The sequence below is a fragment of the Rhinatrema bivittatum genome, chromosome 18 (genome assembly GCF_901001135.1).
Source record: "Rhinatrema bivittatum chromosome 18, aRhiBiv1.1, whole genome shotgun sequence".
NCBI classification, from domain to species: domain Eukaryota; kingdom Metazoa; phylum Chordata; class Amphibia; order Gymnophiona; family Rhinatrematidae; genus Rhinatrema; species Rhinatrema bivittatum.
In genome coordinates, this window is record NC_042632.1 from 51159188 (window position 1) to 51181291 (window position 22104).

Here is a 22104-nt window from a genome sequence, read left to right on the forward strand (position 1 = left end):
GTACAGTCTACCTTCGACAGGTGCACAGCGCTCTGCTGAGGATCCGTGCGCCCTCAGCTGGCAAGCCAAGTGCTTGAGTGCCGAGTGGCCTACGTCTTCCAAGCGGTTGGGTGATAAGAGGACGCAAAGCAACAGTTTATTCTGTGCTGCAAAACTGTTTGCCAGGAATTGCCACTGTTTACGTAAAAGTCAAGGGGAAATGTTTCCCTGGAAGTGCTGGCTTCCTGTGAAGCTGATGGTGAATACTAATATGGACGTGCAGACAAGGAAAAAGTTCAGTTTGCGATTGATTTTTAAGGGCCAAAAAATCCATTAGCAGGGTTAAGGCTCTGTGTAGGAAGCTCCAGGCTTGCTTTTACCTGGCAGCAATGCTTTTCTTGGCAACACTAGGAGTCCATAGCTGCACGGAGGTGAAACCAAACCAGGACTCTCTGCTCTCTGGGGGTTTTTCCCCCCCTCCTGTTTCTACCTTTCTGGTGCCGGTGACTTTTTTTTTTCCCTGACAGAATAGCGCGGTGGTTTTTTGCCATTGCCTTCTGCAGCCCACAGCACAGGGGGCCTTCCCTGGGGGGCCCCTCACCCCAGGCCTGACGCTGATTGGGTTCTGGACCTAATCAGAAGCCGGGCTCGGTTCCGTGAGCGATTCCTGGTTCTGCGGTGCACAGCAGAGGCAGCCGAAGGCTTGGCTGGGAGAGGAAAAGTCTCTGCGTTGTGGGAAGAGCGCCGCGGTTACGGGCAAAGTCATTCTGCGCTCTCTGCCGGGAGGCCAAACGCAGAGCTCGCATTCACCCGGGGGGGCAGGAAAGGAAGAGGATCCCTTTCTGGCAGCTTAAAACTCAAAAGGTGAAAAGAATAAAGCATCGTCGCGGCTCATTAACGAGCGCAACGGACCTTGTCGGGAGTTCAGAATCTTTCTCCGGCGAGCCCGCGGCGAGTCACCTGGCGGCAGCGCAGAATACACCAGGATTCAAATCGCCTGGCGGATGTGAATGATTTTGCGGGGTACGCTCGCCTCATGGCCACTTGTAGTGCTAAAATATATCCAGAGGCACACAGAAGGCACAGTTTATTTAGGCTGGTACTTCTTATTTGGTCCTTGCCATCACTGTACCCAGCACTGCACCCAGCTTTCACAATAATATCTTGGAAAATCCTATGAGGCAGAGACGCGTTCCAGCACAGGGGAGCTCACTTGCTCAGGGTCACCTGGCATACTGGGGGGGGGGAGGGGGGATGAGCATTTTGTTCCTATTTTTTAAATGCTCTGAAACTGCAAAACAGCCAGGAGACAAATTCTCTCACTTTGGCCGGCCTGGTAGCTCGGTGGCAGTGCTGTGGCCTGGGTTTGAGTCCAAGTTCTTTTTTTTTTTTTTTTTCCCCCCCCCTGCTCCTCGGGTTGGCTGGCGCGGCGTCAGAGGGCGGCGTTCACAGCCTCCGAGGGGGATGGGTGTCGAGAGCCACGAGGCAGCGACACCTGCCGTCGTGTCAAGATGCAGGAACCCCCACGATTGTGGGCGCATGGCTCCCGGCCGAGGACCGTCCCTGCAAAAGACCAGGCTAAGCCCGTTGGGAAGGGGCTAGAAAATCGGGAGCGTAAAGTTCCCCAGCAGCCGTGAAGGCTCATGGCGCCGGCTCCCGGTTCCGATTTGAGATGCAAAACCCAAAGGAAACGGCGGGAGAATTCATGAAAGACCGGCACGAGCAGAGGCAGGTTCTCTGACTGTGGAAGAGAAAGTAATCCTAGGGATGACCTTTCTTGGCTGCCGCACAAGTCCACTTGAACGCACAGAGATAAAGATTAACAAAGGAAAAGATGGACTAACTGAATACATTTCTTGACCAGCTCTCGGGGGGCTTAACCTTCCCTTCCTCAGGTCCAAACAGAATGAGCAGGTCAGAGTAAAGTGGACTAACGCAGCTACCCCATCACTTTATAAACAGGAAAGCTAGTACCGTATGCAGGCAAGCTCTCGGGCTGTCTCTGGAACTGATTTATACGGCTTGCAGTATCTCCGTTGCTGAGTTTGGCAGCGGGCGCGCAGACTGCTTCTGTTCCGGCCGGACAATCTCCACCTATCACTCCACTGGAAGGAACAAGTAGGAAGGAAAAACAAAATCCTGTTTCCACAAGCAGATGCCAAGACCTCTTTCTTCCCAAACCCTCCGTCTGCCTGTCCGTCAGCGGAGGGGCACCGTCCCGGGTGGCTGAGGGGGTTCCCAGGAAGCGGGCGCTGACGCTCCTCGGACAGGAGGGATGGGGGGGGGGTTTCTAACCGGGGGACACAACATCTGGAGAGAGAAGCAGCTGCTCGGGGAAACTGGGCGTCCGTCCGTTCCTACAACTTCGCTCTCGGGATTTGAATTTCAGCCTATCATAGGCCCTGAAAGGTAGAAATTACAGCGTGGAGTTGAGCGAGCGCCCCTTCTGGGGTTTCATTTAGAAAATGTTATCTAGGTCAGGAGGCTCTTACCTAAACTAGCTCCTTCATGACCCCTGCCATGTCTCTAAGAAACTGAAGCACTGAGGGTGACTTAGGCCTGGTCTGGAGGGGCCACATTGACCTGCTACCGACTTCTACTAAAGATGATGTTTGCACCTCCGTGTGATAGGGGGCGGCACAGAGCTGGGACCTGGAGAATTCCTTCCTTACTGATATATTTGTTTCCATGATATTGCTGAGCTGCTGGGTTCCATTCAAACCTTCCCAGGATGCAAGGTGGCGACGTTAATCTACCACCCTTTAATTTCTCTTTGTTACTAGGGTGCTGCATGTTGCACGGGGGAGCCACCAGCGGCTCAGGCTGTTATCGTGGACGGTGGAAGGCAGTAGCAGCGTCTTGACCATGCAACGATGAGAAAAATATATTTCCATTTTGAAGGCTTTACGTATCAGCTGAACGCACGGCGCGGCAAACACAGAGGGAGCCGTTCCGTTGGTCACCGCTGTGGACGTGCATTATGGCACAAAATATAGCACAAGTATTCAGCGAAGTGCTACATTGATAAAGAGAATGGCGCTCTCCATGTTACCTGGATTATATGTGAAAGGAAGAACTGTTTTTCCCATAGGCCACAGAGTGGGGAAACATCCGTTTCGAATGAGACCTTAGAAAAATGGGAATGTCGATCTTACAGTAGAAACTACTGTTCAGAGAGGCCAACAACAAATTCTAAAATACAAATCACAGGAAACAGTTATTGAACAAAAAACATCCATAGATAAATGAAACTAAAACAGTAAAAAAAAAAAAAATGGAATGAATAAAAACACAAACATATAACATATATAATATTAGGATTCCTGGAAAAGCATAAATGCTAAGCCTTCAGATTGATCAAATACCGATCACATGTGTACAAAACAAAAATCCTCTAAATATTTCCACTAATGAAGTATTACATTTATTCTCATAATATGCATATTTATAATTCTCTCCCCATAAGGCCAATGTACTAAAGTGCGTTACTTTTCCCAGAAGAGCTCCGCCAAGTATACGGAGCAAGTAAAAGCCTGGTTCTTCTGCCAGGCCTGTAATGCCAAACTGTTAGCTTCCTCCACCCTAGAAAGCTACCGAATCGTCTATGGCAAATGGCCTGGCACCAGTCTGAGTGCCTTGAACCTGCTGTTGCGACCTATTGTTTGGCCGCCTAGATTATTCTGTTTAGTTGTTACTGCTAGATCATTTTAAATTTCAGTCATTGCCGTGGATTTTGGGTTTAGCCCGCACCTCATCTTCCTCGGGCTAGGATTGTAAGGTGCTACTAGCCGCTGTCTGCTTGTTACCGCTCTAATGCTTTGTACCCCTCTGTGGGTGAACTTCCTATTTAGAAGGGCAGGCAACAAATCCAAAGAATAAACAAACGCTAAAATGTGCTGTTAGCGTGCACAGTCTAGTTTAGGAATATTTTACATGTGTTATAGTTTGTGGGCAAAAAACCTTTCCCAAAGAGATGCAAACCAGCTCATTACCTATTAATGAACAGAAAAACACTGTGCAAAAGTGAACACAGGCCCATTAAAGCAAAAAAAAAGTAACTGCACCTGGAGGCAGTGTAGTTAAGTTTTTGCTAGGACATTGATGTTATCTTGCTAACTTTAACGCTAGTAAATGAACCCAGAGCTCCCTTGTCCGTCCTTAACCTGGGCGGATGATGCTAACACACTTTACTTCATTGGCCTCTCCATATGTCCTGCTGCTGCAGGTAATGCATCTGGGGGGCACTGAATAGATACAATTAATATTTGTCTATCTGTAAAATAATGAGTTTTCACTGAATAAATAAATACAACATACAACACATTAATCGGAACAGTTACAGTGTTAGGTGTGTGAAATGGTGACCTGGGCATGATCTCCTGTAAGACCCTGGTCCCAGTTTGCACTACTTGATTTCCAACATTAGAGATGCTTGCATGCCTCTAAGCATTTCTGTTACAAAGGCTTGGCATAATATATATTTGCAGAAGCTTAATCTGCTATTTTACTCCTTTTCTGGGCTCCTAAACTTTCTGTGTGTAGGATTAGATTACTCAGTGTGCAGGAAACTGTCAGGAATACTTTTGTGTATTTGGTAACTTGCCATGGCAGAGAACACATCCACTGCCTCTGTCTCTGAACGCTCTTGCAGGCGGTCGCCCTATGCAATTGCTCAGAATCTATCTTTTAACCTGCCTTCCGTGCACAGACTAACATTTTAAATTCGTGTATCCCCTGGCATCGTGGTATGTCCGAGAAAAGTAAACATTTACCCTTTTTTTTTTTTTTTTAAATTAAGTAGGGTATTGATGGAAGGTGTTGCATGTTGACTGCATAGGCTCATGCTAATATAACAATTTCTGTCAGTAATGGCTGCCAAGTTAATTGAAAAGTTCAAAAAAAACCACCCATATTTTGAGCCCCTTCTGGTAACAGTCCCACGGCGTGTCCTGTGCATGCTTTAGAGGGAGTAGTAGCTCAGAGCGTGTCGAGAGCAGGGCCGCTAAACGTCAGATAATTATTTTTTCCGAACAATAATTTCAACTTATCTCGTGAGGTACGATCAATAATTTTTAAAACTGCAAAAACATTGCCGCAAGGAGTCATGAAGCTGGGATTGGTCAGTTTTGGCCCTGTGAGGAGACCTGGGCAGGACCTGGAGGGGAAAGAGGGTAGTGCGGTGAGGAAGGGTTGAGTGTGGGTGTCCGTGCATGGCGGCGGCGGCCCCCCCCAGAGCCGCCATCCTGCCCCATTGGTGACAGGAGGGCGCGTGGTACTGCCCGTGCCTGGGCGGGGTCGTGCAGCCATGACAGTACCCGCTCCCCCGAGCGAGTCTCGGAGCTTTGCCTCTGCTCTTCCTCTCTGGCGGCGGGGCATCATTTTGTGCTGAGGTTAAGCTGCAGACGTGGGTGGAAGAGAGGAAGAAGAAAAGGGGAAGGGAAATAATAAAAAAAAAAATAAAATAAAATCGAGAGAGCTAAAAACAGTGTTAATTAAAATAAGTAACAAAGAGAGAGAGTAAGTGAGAGAGAGCGAGAATGTATGCAAGAGGGAGAAGCCGAGGGCCATGGCTTTTTAACATGGGGCGAGGGGAGTGGGGAGAGGAACTCTCGTGGGATGGGGATGAAGGCTGGGCCTGGGTCTGTGTGGGTGCATTGGTATTTTCTCTCCTCTGGGTCTTGCCTCTTAGAGCAGGGAGAGAAAACCGTCCACCTTCCCCACCCCCCTTCTGCCTAGGCTGGGTGGAAGGAGCCGTCCCTTTCACCATCAAAGCTTCAGTCTCCCTCCAACATCCTCCCCTCCCCCCCCCCCCCAAAAAAAGCAACAAAAATAATCTGCGTTAAATTGAACCTTAGGAACGATTGTGCGGCAGGTTCTGGGATGGTTTTAATTGCTGTTCACGTTTTTTTTTCCTCTTGTGTATTTGGCCCTTCCTTGCACTTGATAGCATAAGCTATGAATAATCAAAAAAAAAAAAGCTTTGGATCTGATGTTTACAAAGCCCTGGATAGTAAAATGCATTTGTAGTGACATTTTTAGTCTCAACCCATGTTTGCAGTGCATATTTTTCCATTTTCACAGCGTACAGTGATGTTTTTGTTTGGAGAATACCATAATTTTGAGGTTCGCCATATGACGATTTTATGTTTCAGATCTGGCCACCTTGGTTGGGAGGAGATTTTCGGGTCAATCCGGTGCCACTGTACTGAGAAGCTGCAGGAGCTGAGGAGAGGGCGATTGCAGATGGAAAATGCTGGGCTGGCATGCTTAGGACAGATATGGGAAAAGGGTCAAGAGGTCGGCGAGAAGACATGGGCGAGGCGGGAGTTGGTGTTGAGTTGCATTTGGGAATTTAAGGAAGCAGCTACCTAAAACGGACAAATCTCAGCTGAGCAGACTGGATGGCCCGTTCGCTCTGTTGTTACTAAGTGAAATGTCCTGACTGACCGGGTCTTTCCCCTAAAATGCAACAGGATGCGGGTTGTCAGAAATCCAGGACTGGCCTGAAATCTCCCCCCCTCCCAAATGTTTCCGTCCTTTTAACCTTAGCGTTGACGCACAAGATCCATTTTATCCTGCACTGGTTCAAAATGTCTGGAGTGTAACAGGAGGACCCCGTACAGTCCCATCCGACTCGTGAACCACAGGCTGACGGTGAACGATGTTTATGAGCCTCCAAGAAAGTAGATCTAACAGTTGCACGAGTGGAACAAAGACAGGCATGTCAGCAAAGTATTACAGCGGGATCTCTGTCATTTTTCTAAGTGCATTTTTCCATGTGTTCTTTGTACACATCTGTACCGAATCTTTTTTTTTTTTTTTTTTTTCTTCTATATTTCAGGGTTACCTCACACAATTTAAAAAAAAAAAACAACACAGAAATACCTAAAAGCATAATGTAAATTAGACTCCAGGGGCTATTTAGCAAACTGGCCAACAGAAGGAAGAAGCCGTTTTGGGAAGCAGGAGGCTTGGCAGCTTGTTGGTGAAGGGGTGCCGATGACGCCTTGCACGGACCCTCTCAGTCGCTCGACACGGGCAGTGGAAGGAAGAGGATCGCCTTTTGACCATAATGAGTCCGTGGCCCCAGCTTGCTGGCTCCATTTTTCTTTATGCCAACGAACCAGTTGTTATCGGCGTGCTTCTTAGATTTATACGTATTATAATGATTCTCTTCTAACCGCTCAAAGAACAGGCAGTCCTCGCTCGGTGATGGCTGAAAAAGAATACAGTTTATTCTATTTTATTTTTTTGTAGCTCTGGGTTAATTATTCCCTATCACCTGGTACAACTATTTTTTTATTTTTTTTTACTATTTTAGCAGACCAGCTTCCAACAGAGGGCTCGATAAGAAGGGTACTGTTGTTACCCTGATAGCAGCAGATGTTGGGAGAGTAGGCCTGCAGCCACCCCGTGGCCCAGTTCTTCTGTGGTTATCTCCCGTACACACCTTATTGGGAGCTGCACTGCACTACAACCGCCCCTAAGGAAACCATAAGACTTTCACTGTGACCTAAGCCAGCCAGCCTAGCCATGAAATCTACACACACACACTCACACTCACACACACCCCCACCCACAGACACACCAGAGACAGTGCTCTCGGCACTAGGGCGGCGGGTGTGAAGAATTTTGTATGGTGCAAGATTTTAGCAGCACTGTCTCTCTCATCGTAAGTGGTCACAAGGGGACCCTGGGAAAGTTAGCTTTTAAGAAAATCAGCACAAAGCAACCTTGTTCCGTAAAGATTCTGCATGATTGTGGAAGAGATTCATGCGGGTTCGAATCTGGTTCACTATTAATTGAACTTAAATAGATGTATTAAGTCATGAAAAAGATATAGTCTGGCGGCCAGTAAAAGCTTCCAGGTCTTTCCTAAATCTAAATGCTGTTTACCCTTAAAGAGAAAAGAAATATCTCTCAAAGGACCTGACCCGCCTAAAACTTTCTGCAAGTTTGGGGGCGATGGGGAAAAATGCTTAGTACACGTGGCCCTAAGAGCAGACGTTTAGCTTGCGTGAGCTTCTCGGGATTAAACGCAGGCAGCAGCTGCTGCAAATCTCGCTGAGACAGGTCAGCAGTTTAAGCTATTATAGGCTTTAAATGTGTTGAATTCGTTTTGGACTTCCTTCCAAGGGTTTGTCTGGGAAATAGCTAAAATGTGCATGTTTGCAGTTTTTCTTTTTCTGTAATTGGTGGATGGAAGACAGATAGGTTTGGAGTAGCTTAAAATCCAATTCTTTGCAATCCCTGAATCAACGAGGGACTCTGTGCCATAAACGATCATGATTTGATTGTGTGTGCAGGGTGTGAACTAGCTGCCCAGCCAGATGCACAGTAACAACAATAATAATAATAATATTTATCTAGTGTCATTGCTGCCACCCAAAATGCTGTAACTCACTGTGCTGGAGCCCTCCGCCATTAGCCCCTCTCCGGATTGTAACGTGAAAAGCTGAAGGACAAGTTTCCACTTGGGGAGACAGTTCTGGGCATACACATCTCCTGGCCCCCGATTACTGCAATTCCCTGGGACCAGCCGCAGTGGCACATGCCACTAGCAGTGATGGCATACGCTTTGTCTTGGTGACAAACAGTTAGGAAGCTTCGGGGGAGCACCCAGCCGAAAACTACAGCTGTAGGTAGGACCCTCTGCATTCCCATGCTGCATCTTGCTTTTCTCAATGAAATCATTAAATCCGTGTCCCAGTCCGATCATCCCTAAATATGTTTATTTGAATTGATTCTCTTTCTGTGGAATGTTAGCAGTTTCTTGCTTGGCTATCACATGCAGCCTCTCCTGGCTTCATGCTATGGGGAGAGGGTTGATAAGACCAAGACAGAGCTGAGCATCCTCCTCTTCCCTTCCCTTTCTCACATATATGGAGAGAGAGAGAGAGAGAGAGAGAGAGATCAGAATGAATGCTGTCAGCATTATGAAGTTTCCTAATAGGCTACAGCAGCTGGCATTGATGGCATAGGTCAAAGGTTACTGTATACAAACGGGAATCTCCATCACAATCAGCGATATTGAGCATCTCTGGAAATATTTCTAAACCATGCTCAAGCTCATTTTCTAAAAGTACAATAAGTTCACAATTATAGCAGACATCTCATGGTGTCAGCGGCATTTGCCAATATATATATAATTTTTTCAAACCCTGACCAGGGAAACCACATTAAAGACCAGTGCCTTGTGTTCAGGTGGGTCTCAGGCACACAGGAAAATAAATATTGCCCAAGGCCACCGAGACAAGTCAGTGGCAGAGAGGAATCTTGAATTCATGTCCCAGGATGTCTGAATTATAATGTGGTGCAACAAACCCTATGTTAGGGAGATTTTAAAAAATGGGCCTGTCTCAAGTTTTGGGGTACTTGCCAGGTTCTTATGGCCTGGATTGGCATTTTCTTATGTTTTTCTTATGTTCTTAAGTGGTTTGCAGGAGGTCAATAAATTTGGACAATCGCATGGAGGTGATAGAAACAGACCACTCTGAGAGCTACTAGGACAGCGGTTCTCAACCTGTGGGTCGCGACCCCGGCGGGGGTCGAACGACCAAAACACAGGGGTCGCCTAAAGCCATCGGAAAATACATATTTCTGATGGCTTTAGCCGCTGAGAAGTCGCGCTACTGTCTGCAGCAGCGCTATTCAGCTGGAACGCACGCCGTTATGGATGCGCGTTCCAAACTGAATGCCTGCGCGCTTGTGCAGACGTGATTGCATCATCCGTCCGGGGCCTAAGGGGCGGGGGAAGCGGGGGGAACGCTCCACAGTCCATAGCAGCTCATTACATGTGTCCGGCGCTTGCTGACGTCATCAGTGGGCGGACGCAGCAAATGCCGGAGGACAGAAGCCTAGGAGGCGGAGAGGCAAGAGGCGGAGAGCCAAGAGAGCCTGCGAGACAGCCTGCTGGTGTAAAAAAGGTTAATAATGTAAAAACAGTACACACACCATACACACAATACTATGTAAGTGTAAGGTGTTTTGTGTGTAATCATTTCTGAATTGGTAAGCAAGAAGCAACCACAACCATCTCACTGAATTTGGCAGCATACTGTTGCAAAATATTGCACTGTTTACTGTTATATTACTGTTGTTATATTTAAACCCATGCTATGCCATGGTGAAATGTTATTTATTGGAATTAGTAATAAATATTTCTCAACATATAATTAAATATTGTTTTTGTGATTAATCACTATGTTTAAATTATGTTTGATTTGTAGCAATGAGAATACATAATGCATATCAGGTATTTACATTCCGAATCATAACTGTAGCAAAATTACAGTTTTGAAGTAGCCACCAAAATTATTTTTTGGTTTGGGGTCACCGCAACATGAGGAACTGTATTGCGGGGTCATGGCATTAGAAAGGTTGAGAACCACTGTACTAGGAACTAATAGGTTTGATGAGGCACCCACACCTATTGCACCAAATGAATTAATCCTTTCATTGGTGTGGTGGGGGAGAGCAGAATTTTAAGGCATTTTAGGACTGGCACACAGTCGAGCCTGGGGCACCAGATGTTAGATGTTAGATGGGCCAGTTATCTTTGGAACTCGGAACAGTAAATCGTGCGCCTTTAAAATCATTCCAGGCTTCAGCTCTAAATGCGCTTGCACATCTCCAGCATAATATTACAAAGTGTGTTTTTTATTTTCTAAATTGAAGCAGGGGAGAGGGTGGTAATCCAGCTGCAATAAATAACAAACACAGAACCCAAGCGGCACTGGCGCACTACTCACAGCTGCGAGGCTTCTGGAGACCCCGCACTTCCCCACGCGAGCCGGGTACTTACGGAGCTGTATAAAAGCCCGCTGGCGTCCATGCCCAGGTACTGCCCGGTCTCTGCGCTCTTTATGTACACCTCGCCCACATTCTCGGCATTCAGTTGCAGTTGAACTGGGGGGGGGGAAAAAAAAAAGAGGGAAGCAAGAGATAAAAACTGAGAATCACTGACGCAGCAATGGAAAGTGCACTCGGAATGAACCGTTAACCCGATAAATTTCTGCTTTCTTCAGACCGTGCAATGGTTGCACAGAAGGCTTTATAAGCTGGAAACATCTGGATTGTCATAAAAGTTAAAGAAACCAGGAGTGGCTGAGCCATGGTCTCACTGTCCTACCCTACGCTGCCTTCTTTCAGCGTGGACTAGTGGTGGCAGCAGTGAGGTGTGGCTTCATGTTTTTTTTTTTTTAGGACAGAAGTGTGCCAGTTGTGCCATGGCGCTGTCTGAATGCCCTTCGCCCCCTCGCCGCCCACCGCACGCTCTCCAAGAGTTCACGCGTTGCCGGGTTTATTCTGGGGCGCAGCCTTGCCAGAATACACAGCTTAGGTCATGTTCCTTCCATCCACTGTGAGGTTTTCTGTAATTACAGCCGCGCCGCACACCTCTTACAGAACGCCAAGCTTGAAAACTCTTGTGGTTATAAAAGAAAAACAAGAGAGATTCTTTTCTCAGAAGTTACGAAACCTGCACAGCGTTCCCCCCTCCTCATCCCCCGGAATAAAACTTTTCCAGCAGCTGGAATTTTGTAAGGAGCAGCAGGATCCTACCAGGTGTGTGCGGAGCTGTGCGCTGAAGATGAAAACCGTGCCCACGCCGGGGAGTGCCGGGTTTGGGGAGCGCCCTGCCCTGTGGTAACGGCACGTGCCTGCTGTATCCTGATGCTCCTCAGCTCGGTCCTTAGGGGCACCCTGGCCAATAGATATGCAAGCGATAGACTTGTGGTCATTTGGTCTAAGAACCAGAGTGATAGAGCTCCATTTTTTATTTTTTTTTAATTTTGCATATTTTATAGCTTTTCTTTTTTTTTAATATTAATTGCTTTGAGTGTAATAGGATACATGGGAGATGGAACTGAAGAAAGAGAGAAATAGTCATGGCTAGGGAACTTCGGAGGAGCAGGTTCAGAACCACTGCAGCAATGGCCGATTTTAATCTTCTGTTTGCCACCCCCCCCCCCCTGCAGCTGGGAGTGGCCGCCCTCTGAAACTGTGAGTTGTGGAGGTGCCCCTTCAGTGCCACATCAATCAGCCGGGCCTAAGCTAAGCTAAGGATGTGGCTGTGCAAGAGCAGGACGTCCGGCGACGGGGGCGGCTGCTCCTTAGTATTTATTTATTTCTTTGTTTTTCCTATTCTGAGGCTCAGTTGTACATATCACATCGGTTTACAGAGCAACAGAGGATTCTATAAGAAATTAGCTTACTTATTTTATGTAATTTTATTTTAGTATTTTATTTTAGTATTTTATTTTAGTATTTTATTTTACTTGCCTAGGCTGCCTATTGGGAAGTTCATATGGCTTAAGGGCCTGATCTGATAGACGCAGAACGTCAGAAAAAGTGATTCGTGAATCGGGCTCGTTAGGAGTTATAAGTTCCCATGTTTCCAAATTGCCTGTGTCACAGACAGCCTCACGCACCCTGCATCTCATTGGTCCAGACTGCTTTCGTATCGCACGTTACATCACACACAGAATGGACCAATCAGAGAGAAGGCTGTATAGTCTTTTGACATCGTTTTTGGTTCTGGCTGCTTTGTTTTTTTTTGGTTTTTTTTTCATGTCTCACTTTGTTTCAAGAACTCAGGACAGAGCCGCAAGTCCCAGCAGAACCGAGCTAAGTCAGGAGTACAGGGACCAGTAAAGCTGCTCGCAGGTCCTTGGGGGAATTGCCGAGGAGCTGGTCTGAAAAAAACGTAATTTATACGAAATCAACAGGGGCGGGCACAACAAGCTTTATACAGTGCATGGTGGGTGCAGCTTTATTTTAACGGGCACACAGCCCACCCGTAGGCCAAACCCTCAGTCCTAATATTCTTAATTACCTAGGCTGAGTGAGACGGCAGCTGCACTCCCAGCTCCCCTCCCCAACTCTGCTTTATTTCCCCAGGACCGAAACATAGAAAGTTAAGCACAGCAGCAGTCGCACCCACTTTGCATTGCCTGTTACTGAGAAGAGAATGCATTACATAGCGTCCCTCCGGAAGGGATGACGCTATGTAAGGGTTTACGCAGCTGTTTTCTGCCCCAGAATAAAACACATTTTTTTTTTTTGTCTCCGTGCAAAACGAGGGCGGCTTCCTGAGGTTGTTCTCTGTTGCAGCCGGATGCTGCCTAGCTCGTCCTGTCTGCTCTGGGAATAGTTTGCTGAACGTGACGGCACCACTTGCGGCTATGCTACACAGCGCTTCATCTAAAAAAAAAAATAATCCCCCCGCCCCGACGTCAGCCACCTGGTACTCAGGCTTCCCACGCAGGAGGAAGCGTGATTGCCATCCATCCCTCTACCCAGCATCGCTCAGGGAAATGGTGGATGTGTGACCCATTACATGAGCACACAGCGGGACTCGTCCTAACTCTTTTTTTTTTTTGTGCCAGATGGGAAACCACAGAGAACGTAGGCGGCCGGGTGTTTGTGTAATGTTTGGCCGCCCGCGGGATGGTCCGACAGTTGGCCTCGCTGACCCTCGACGTGGACCCCCTTCTCGTGGCAGGGATGCCGCCACGCTTCCTCCTCAGATGCCCTGCGCTGAAGTTTAAAGGAGCCCGTGGCGGGAAAGGGTCTGTGGCTCCCTGTGATGACATCACACACTGGCCCTATTTTGAGGCTCGCTGACACCACAGCCGGGCGCCTCAGCGTGGCAGTGCATGTTGCTACTCGTCTCTGTGCCTTTTCACCTTGTCTTGCCTCCTTGTTGTCCTGCCCTGCTGTTACCTGGCCTGCCTTGCCTTATTATCTTGCCTTGCCCTGCCTCTCTGTGACCTTACATAAGAACATGCCATAGTGGGTCAGACCAAGAGTCCATCAAGCCCAGCATCCTGTTTCCAACAGTGGCCAATCCAGGCCATAAGAACCTGGCAAGTACCCAAACACTAAATAAATCCCAAGCTACTATTCTTTATTGATTAATAGCAGTTTATGGATTTTTCCTCTAGGAACTTATCCAAACCTTTTTTAAAACACTAACTGCTGTAACCACATCCTCTGGCAATTAATTCTGGAGTTTAACTATGTGCTGAGAGGAAATGAGTTTGTAAACCTCTATCATATCCCCCCTCAGTCGTCTCTTCTCCAAGCTGAACAGCCCTAACCTCTTCAGCCTTTCCTCATAGGGGAGCTGTTCCATCCCCTTTATCATTTTGGTTGCCCTTCTCTGTACCTTCTCCATCGCAACTATTATCTTTTTTGAGATGCGGTGACCAGAATTGTACACAGTATTCCAGGTGCGGTCTCACCATGGTGCGATATAGAGGCATTATGACTTTTTCCGTTTTATTAACCATTCCCTTCCTAATAATTCCTAACATTATTTGCTTTTTTGATAACCACAGCACACTGAGCCGATGATTTCAATGTATTATCCACTATGATGCCTAGATCTTTTTCCTGGGTGGTAACTCCTAAGATAGAAGCTAACATTGTGTGACTACAGCAAGGGTTATTTTTCCCTATATGCAACACCTTGCACTTGTCCACATTAAATTTCATCTGCCATTTGAAAGCCCAATCTTCCAGTCTCGCAAGGTCCTCCTATAATGTACAGTATCACAATCCACTTGAGATTTAACTACTTTGCATAATTTTGTGTAATCCACAAATTTGATCACCTCACTCGTTGTATTCCTTTCCAGATCATTTATAAATATATTGAAAAGAACCGGTCCAAGTACAGATCCCTGAGGCACTCCACTATTTACCTTTTTCCACTGAGAGACTTTTAACCAGTTTGCAATCCACAAAAGGACATCACCTCTTATCCCATGACTTTTTAGTTTTCTTAGAAGCCTTTCATGAGGGACTTTGTCATACACCTTTGAAAAACCCAGATACATCACATCTACTGGTTCACCTTTTTATTCACTTCTTAAAATAAAAATGATTGAGATTTGTGAGGCAAGACTTCCCTTGGGTAAATCCATGCTGGATGAATTCCATTAAACCATGTCTATCTAAATGTTTGTGATTTTATTCTTTATAACAGTTTCCATAATTTTTCCTGTCACTGAAGTCAGGCTCACTGGTTTATAGTTTCCCAGATCACCCCTGGAGTCCTTTTTAAATATCAGGGTTACAATGGCCACCTTCCAGTCTTCAGATACAACTGATGATTTTAATGATAGGTTACAAATTAATTGTAATAGATCTGAAATTTCATTTTTGAGTTCTTTCAGATCCTTGGGGTGTACACCTTTTGGTCCAAGTGATTAACTACTTTTCAGTTTGTCAATCTGACCTACCTAATCTTCCAGGTTCACTGTGATTTGGTTCAGTTCATCTGAATCATCACCCTTGAAAACCATCTCCGGAATGGGTATCTTCCCAACATCCTCTTCAGTAAACACTGAAGCAAAGTATTCATTTAGTCTTTCCACTATGGCCTTATCTTCCCTAAATGCCCCTTTAACCCTTCGACTCCCTCACAGGCTTTCTGCTTTGGGTAACATCAAGCTAGGTTGAGAGAACATTGCACAAATCTCATTTTGGGTGAGTTTCCTCACTCCAAGGGTCATCAAATGTTCACAAGAGATCACTGTTCTGTTCGTACATCTCACATTGAATGTCAAAGTGGCCCCTAACCCCCTACACTAATACCTAAACCTCACCTCGAGTTACTAGGTGGGCCTCCCATACAGATCTAAATACCTATCTAGGGTCAGGGCATTAGGGCTAATCTCTCTCTCTCTCCCTCCCTCCCTCCCCCCTGAGGTCTCTGATAGCTAGGTGGATGCTCTGGGTCCTTCAAACTACCAAAACCGGCATCCGCGAACCACATCTCAATGGGCGATCAGCCGTAAAGCAAGCTATTGCACGGCTTAACGCTCCTGAAAAAGTTGTAGCTAAAATCGGCGTTAAAGCCGTGCGATAGGGCTTCACAAAATGGTAAATCCCTCCCCTAACTCCTCCTCTTTTTCGGATTTGCTTCGCACCATACGATAAGATGCTATCACATGCGTTAAAGGCGTTTTCGCATGCGATAAGCCCTTAAAGTATGCGAAAACGCCTTAATGCATTTTGATAAATGAGGGGGTTAGATTGTAAGCCCTTTGGGGATAGGGAAATACCTACAGTACCTGAATGTAATCCACTTTGAAGCGCTGAAAAAAGTGCAAAAAGCAGAATATAAAATCTAAATAAATTAAAAAATAAATAAATACTTTTCTTATTATTGGAACCTCTCTGTCGGGATGCCCTAACTCTAATGCTTCATTAATATCCTTTGCAGATACTTACTTTCGAACCATGCGCTGCTGAGCGACTGTCGGCTTTCCCCTTTGATTTAGTTTAAAAGCTGCTCCATCTCCTTTTTAAAAGTTAGCGCCAGCAGTCTGGTTCCACTCTGGGCAAGGTGGCGCCCATCCCTTCGGAAGAGACTCCCCCCCTTCCCCAAAAGATTCCTCAGTTCCTTACAAAACTGAATCCCTCTTCCTTGCACCATCGTCTCATCCACGCATTGAGACTCCGGAGCTCTTCCTGCCTCTGGGGATCTACCTGTGGAACAGGGAGCATTTCAGAGAATGCTATAATTTTTTATTTAGTTATAATGCAGTTTATTTTCGGGTTGTAGCCTTTGTAATCGGATAAACGTTATGAAGATACCTTGATTATATTAAACTTGTGAAGAAATTGAAGCATAATGGCCAGTTTGGAGTTATTTTGATGTGATGTGGATACGGGAGTTACAGGAAGTAGATATGATTGACTCTGAGCAGTAAGTGTATAAATGTTATGATGAGATACAAAAATGGTGTATAAGTGAGGTGTTTATTTTGTTTGATTGTTACAGAACATATTGGTGAATATCGTTGTGAATTAGTCCCTGATGAAGCCCTAAGGAATTAGGGTGAAACAAAGATCTTTGTTGGACGAATGGCTATAAGAAGTATGGACATTAAGTGCGGGATGTCTATAGAGTGAGGAAGGGAACGCACAAGAATGTGAATCGAATATAGTGGGACAGATTTTAAAACCTGTGCGCCGGCGCAGATTTGTTCACGCAACCCGGCGCAAACAAGTCTACGCCCGATTTTATAACATGCGTGCGCTGCCGCGCGCATGTTATAAAATCCAGGGTCGGCGCATGCAAGGGGGTGCACAATTGTGCAACTTGTGCGCGCCGAGCCGCGCAGGCTGCCTCCATTCCCTCCGAGGCCGCTCCGAAATCGGAGCGGCCTTGGAGGGAACTTTTCTACCGCTGCCCTAACTAGATCCCCCCTACCTTTGTTTCAGAAGTTACGCCTGCCCGAGGCGTGCCATCCCCCGGCACAGGCCACTGTGCCAGAAGACTCGGGACCCGCCCCGGTACATATGCGTGTCCTGGGGCTTGCACGTGCCGCCGAGCCTATGCAAAATAGGCTCGGTGCACGTAGGGGCAGATTTTCTTGGGTTACGCGCGTAGCCTTTGAAAATCTGCCCCAATGTGTTATATGAGTTTGAAGGAGTTGATACTGTTACAAACTAGAGTAGCAGTATACTTTTGTATTATAGATGTGATAAGAGTATATTGATCTTGGCAATTTTGATATATGCTTGTTTTTAATATGATGGGATGTATGTGGATGTGATAAGGTGTGAATGTGTTAGATAGTATTCATTTGTCTAGATAGGAATTTATTATATGTATATTAATACATTTTTGTGAGCTGAATTTTTGTTGTGATGAGTGTAGTTCTCTAAAGTGTAGTCATTATTTAAGGATAGAGAACATTGATATTGTATGCCCTCTGTATTAGTGTTACCTTGGTAGGTCCCAGAGGGAGCCATGGTCTGTGGTCCTCGGTTGAAAACCTTTGTTGCGATGCTTGGGATAGACAAGGAGTGGGGTGAAAGAATTAAAAATGGGCAAAACTTCGGGTAGTTGTGAATGAAGACTTGCAGCACTGTAACCCAATGAAAAATTGACGCAGGAGTCTTGGCAATGACACCCATAGGGGAGGGAGCCCTAGAGGAGCAATGTTTGCAACAAAGCCCATGTAGCATGGTCAGTGGACCAGTCTGACTCAGCATGCAACACACACGTCATGTGATTCATACAGGAAATAGCAATTTTACACTGGATTTACTGTGCCATTAAAAGGGTGAGGCCGGCTCTATGAGTAGTACAGGAAGGGGGCAGAGCACATTTGGCCCATATGTGGTCTGACTGTGTGAGGCGCAGCTGGAATCTCTTTTGGATAGTTATTTAGTTAAATGGTGTTTGCCTAAGAGTCCATCTTCATCCAGAGAACAAACGCAGATGGCAATGAGAAGGCCCAGGCGTAATCTTGAACTGCTGAATTTACTTTGGCTTTGAATGTTATCAATTATTTCCTGAAAAGTACCAAAAACAAATTCCACAAAACTCTTTCTGCAGAGCAAGCCAAATAGGTATCAATTAAAAGGGCATTAGAACTTGGGTAAGATGCAATCTCTGACTTCCACTAACCAGGATTACCATAGAAATGAAGCTCAAACAAGCTGAAGGCAAGACGTTTCCATTGGACTAATTTAATGCATTCTTGATTGACTTTCGGAGCTGGGCTCATTTCAGGACATTACACGTAGCTGAATGGGCTAAATGTTGACCGGATGGGAGCCAGCAGCCTACAACTCCCCTCAGGATCCAATCAGGTTAATGCTGGCTGGGTACTGCACAGCAAGGCCATAGGTGGAGAGCGAGAGAGGGGCAGGCCCCCTCCCAATGATGTCATCTGGGGGCAATGCTTAAATAAAGATCTTCTGTGTGGTACGGTGGCTCTCAAGAGGGTGAACCTAAGGAGGACACACCCCTAAGTGGGCTCCTTCAGGATTGACCAGAGAAATGGGGTTTTGGGTTAATACGTTTTGAATTGGGATTTCTTCTTTTGTTTTTTTTATTTACATTTTACCTTTAGCCAAACACACACATATCTGAGTAAAGAAAAACAAGAAAAGAAAACATACACTCAAACACTGATAGCATCAATCAAGTCCACAACTGGAGAAATGTGATCTTTAGGGGCACCTAGCAGATTTCCCTTTGCTTTTAAATATGCCTGTCTAGGTTAAATTATTAACTGCATCTAAAGCACAACTTGAACTAGCGCTTCATCTAACTAGTAGCTCCCTTCTTCTAGTCCAGGAAAAATCTCAACTGAGAGAGCTTAAAGAGGACATATTGAATTGCAGTCATCACTATAATACATTTACAAGGAAAATGATAAAACAAGTTCCCCCCCGAGGACCAAGACCTTGGGGGGAAAATATATAGATTCTTCCTATGTTCTTGTGTTGACCTCGTGATTTCCGGAAATATTGAAATCTTTTGCCCTTAAACAAAACCTGACAATTCCAAAAATATAGATAATAAATGGAATCCTTGTTGAACACAAATCAAACAAGTAAGGTAGTCCTTTCAACAACTTCTGTAACTTTCTCAAGGAAGCCAGTCAAGTCCAGGCTATCTGTGAACACGACAACCAAACCCACTTCACCTGTTCTTCCTTTCCCTGACTTCTCAGAAGGGAGATAAAAAAAAAAAAAAAATCTTATGAATAGGGGGCAATCCTTCTTTGGGAGCATTTGAGACTTCCTTGAGATAGCTCTTAAAAAGCTCCCCCGGAGAAAGAAGAAGGAAATTCAAATCACGGAATTTCAGGAACTAGACAGAAGTTTCCAGTATTTCCAGCCTACGTTACACAACTTTCTGATGCTGAATGAAGCTCATCTGCACTGGCTTCCTTTGTGCAGAACTGGGCTTTAATTTCCTGATCTTTTCCCCTTGGAAAAGCACAAGAGTCTCTTGAGTTTGAAATCGAGAGTGCAGGTCCTTTTTTCCTGGGGGCCATTTTCAAAGAGGATGTAGGCTCATACTTTCCCTTTGAGAAGTGCTTCTGATTTACCTTCCTATCATGGCCCTTCCTTCTAGAACTTGCTTTCTACTGACAGAGGTTTACGTCTCATGCCTTATTAATGCTTTTCAGATATTTGAATATCATGTCCTACCTACATACACATACTAGACAGTACATTCATGACAAACGAGTCTAGGTGAAGAGTATTTACTGTAGAGAAGTATTTAGGATTTAAAATGAACTTCAAAAAGTTGAGTTTTTAAACTGGCTTTCAAATCAGCCAGAGAGGAAGCATGGCGCACTGACACAGGAGGTCTAGTGCAGGCATACGGTGCAGCAAAGTAGAAAGCACAGAGTTGGGAATTGGTGGTGGAAGAGAGAGCCACAGACAAGAGCAACTTTCTCAATGAATGGAGCTCACAAGGAAGAGTAGGGGGAGACAGGAGACAATATAGGTAATGAGGAGCTGCAGACAGAATGTATTTATAGGCGATTAAAAGAAGCTTGAATTGTCTATGGAACTTGGAAAGCAACTTGGAAAGAGGAACTCTATGGTCACAGGGACACTGATGGAGGCTAAGCCGAGCAGTTGAATTTTGAATACGTTGCAGTGGAGAAAGGCGGTTCAGCGGGAGGCCCAGGAACACCAAATTGCAAATGGGAGAATGGATGTGCATTTTAGTAGCATGCTCGGAAATGAAGGGGCTTATTTTAGCAATGTGTGCTGGATGTGCATAGAGAAGGAGAGATGGGCATCAAAGATGACTCCAAGGTTATGGGCCAAAGGAGCTGAGAAGATGAGAGAGGTGGGGGTTGGAAAACAGCAAGCTCTGTTTTGGCTATGTTAAGTTTAAAGTCCCTAGGCAGTGATGCCAAACAAGCAGACGGAGACTTAGGACTGGATTCAAGGTGACATTTCTGGCATCCAACAGCATAAAAGTGGTACCAAAAGCCATGGGAGGAGGTCAGGGCACCGAGGGAAGAAGCGAGGCAAGGAAAGAGAAGAGGCCCAGCACGGAGCCTTCAGGTCCACCGACCAACAGTGGTGTAAAAGTACGATGGAAGAAAACCAAGAGCAACGTCTTGGAATCCAACTGAGTACAATGCGTCAAGGACTAGAAAACGATCAATGGCATTTAAAGCGACGCGCCATCAGATCTCCCCCCTCCGTCCTTAAAGGCACTGGGGCTCAATGGCTGGCAGCATTCAGAGCACTGTGAACTAGAACTCACGCCAGCTCAGTCCTGCAACTTTAAGTGGGCGGGTTTGAACAGATCCCCGCCTCTCAGGAAAGCACCACTTGCACAGGTAGGGGACGCTCCTTTCAGCACGATGCATGTGCAGAGGAAGTCCCTGCACGCCCTGCTCTTTCATCTGGGGGCACTTGCGAGGCAAATCTTTTATCTTTATTTAACATTTATATACTGCCTGCATCCCAGGCGGCCCTGCTGGCTGGGTCACTTGCTCTTTTTCTGCAGTCATCATGTGGTTGTGTTGTTACGTAATTTATTTATTTGTTTATTTATCGAGTTTTATATACCGTCGTTCGGTTTCGCCATCACAACGGTTTACAAAGTATGGATGTTTAACAGAGTGTTCAGAAATTCACGTGCTTGTTAACATTGTTATCATAGTCGTTCTAAGCATAGTTCAGTTGTTAAAATGTACAGGTAAAATTACGTGCTTTGTATTGGTTCTGCATGTTTATAGGGGCCGGTAGGGATGGAAGTTGTAGCACAGAGTCAGTGGGTGTTTTGGTAGGCTTTGGTAAACATCCAAGTTTTTAGTTCTTTTTTTTGAAGGTTTTTAAGTTTTGCTGGAAGATGCATGGCATTGATAAACAGTATGGTGCTGATATTTGCTGCATGTCCAGATTTCTTTTTTTATTTGCCCCCAATTCAGCAGGTGTTGCTGATTTTGGTGCACTCTGGAAGGAGATGTCCCTGGGCACAAACACAGCACGGTCTGTTTTATTTGAATTGCCAGTGGATTTCAATGAGACATAACAGATCCCTGAACAAACGCATAAGCCCAGCCTGCAGAGAAGCTAACCCCACGGATGCAAGTGGAGATCAAAATGTGAATAATTGGATCTCTTGTGTGCCGGTACAGAGCACATCTGGATACACCGTGTACAAGAAATCACTTAGCCGGATGGAAAATATATAAACCACGTTTTTATAATGTAGGTGTGGACTTTGCAACTTACAGTATTACAGAATGTCTCCTAATGCACAGCAGTCAGTATAGTGTGTGCGAGGCCATGTGCCTGCCGGAAATCTGAAAAGAGCTTTTCAGCACTCAG

At 45.8% G+C, this 22104-nt stretch overlaps 1 protein-coding gene and 1 long non-coding RNA gene across 4 annotated transcripts in view; one reads left to right on the forward strand and one right to left on the reverse strand.

The window, feature by feature from the left end:
• The window catches only part of LOC115079924, a 107673-nt gene that overhangs the window by 79280 nt on the left and 6289 nt on the right, over nt 1-22104 (forward strand). The window lies entirely within an intron of this gene.
• The window catches only part of FGF1 (fibroblast growth factor 1), a 63415-nt gene continuing 44588 nt past the window's right edge, over nt 3278-22104 (reverse strand). For all 3 annotated transcript variants that reach the window (XM_029583883.1, XM_029583884.1, XM_029583885.1), the window contains exons 3-4: nt 10784-10887; nt 3278-7195 (exon numbers count right to left, since the gene is read on the reverse strand). In XM_029583883.1, the coding sequence (XP_029439743.1) occupies nt 7001-7195; nt 10784-10887 (299 nt within the window). In that variant the 3' untranslated portion in view covers nt 3278-7000. The remainder of the gene's footprint in view (nt 7196-10783; nt 10888-22104) is intronic.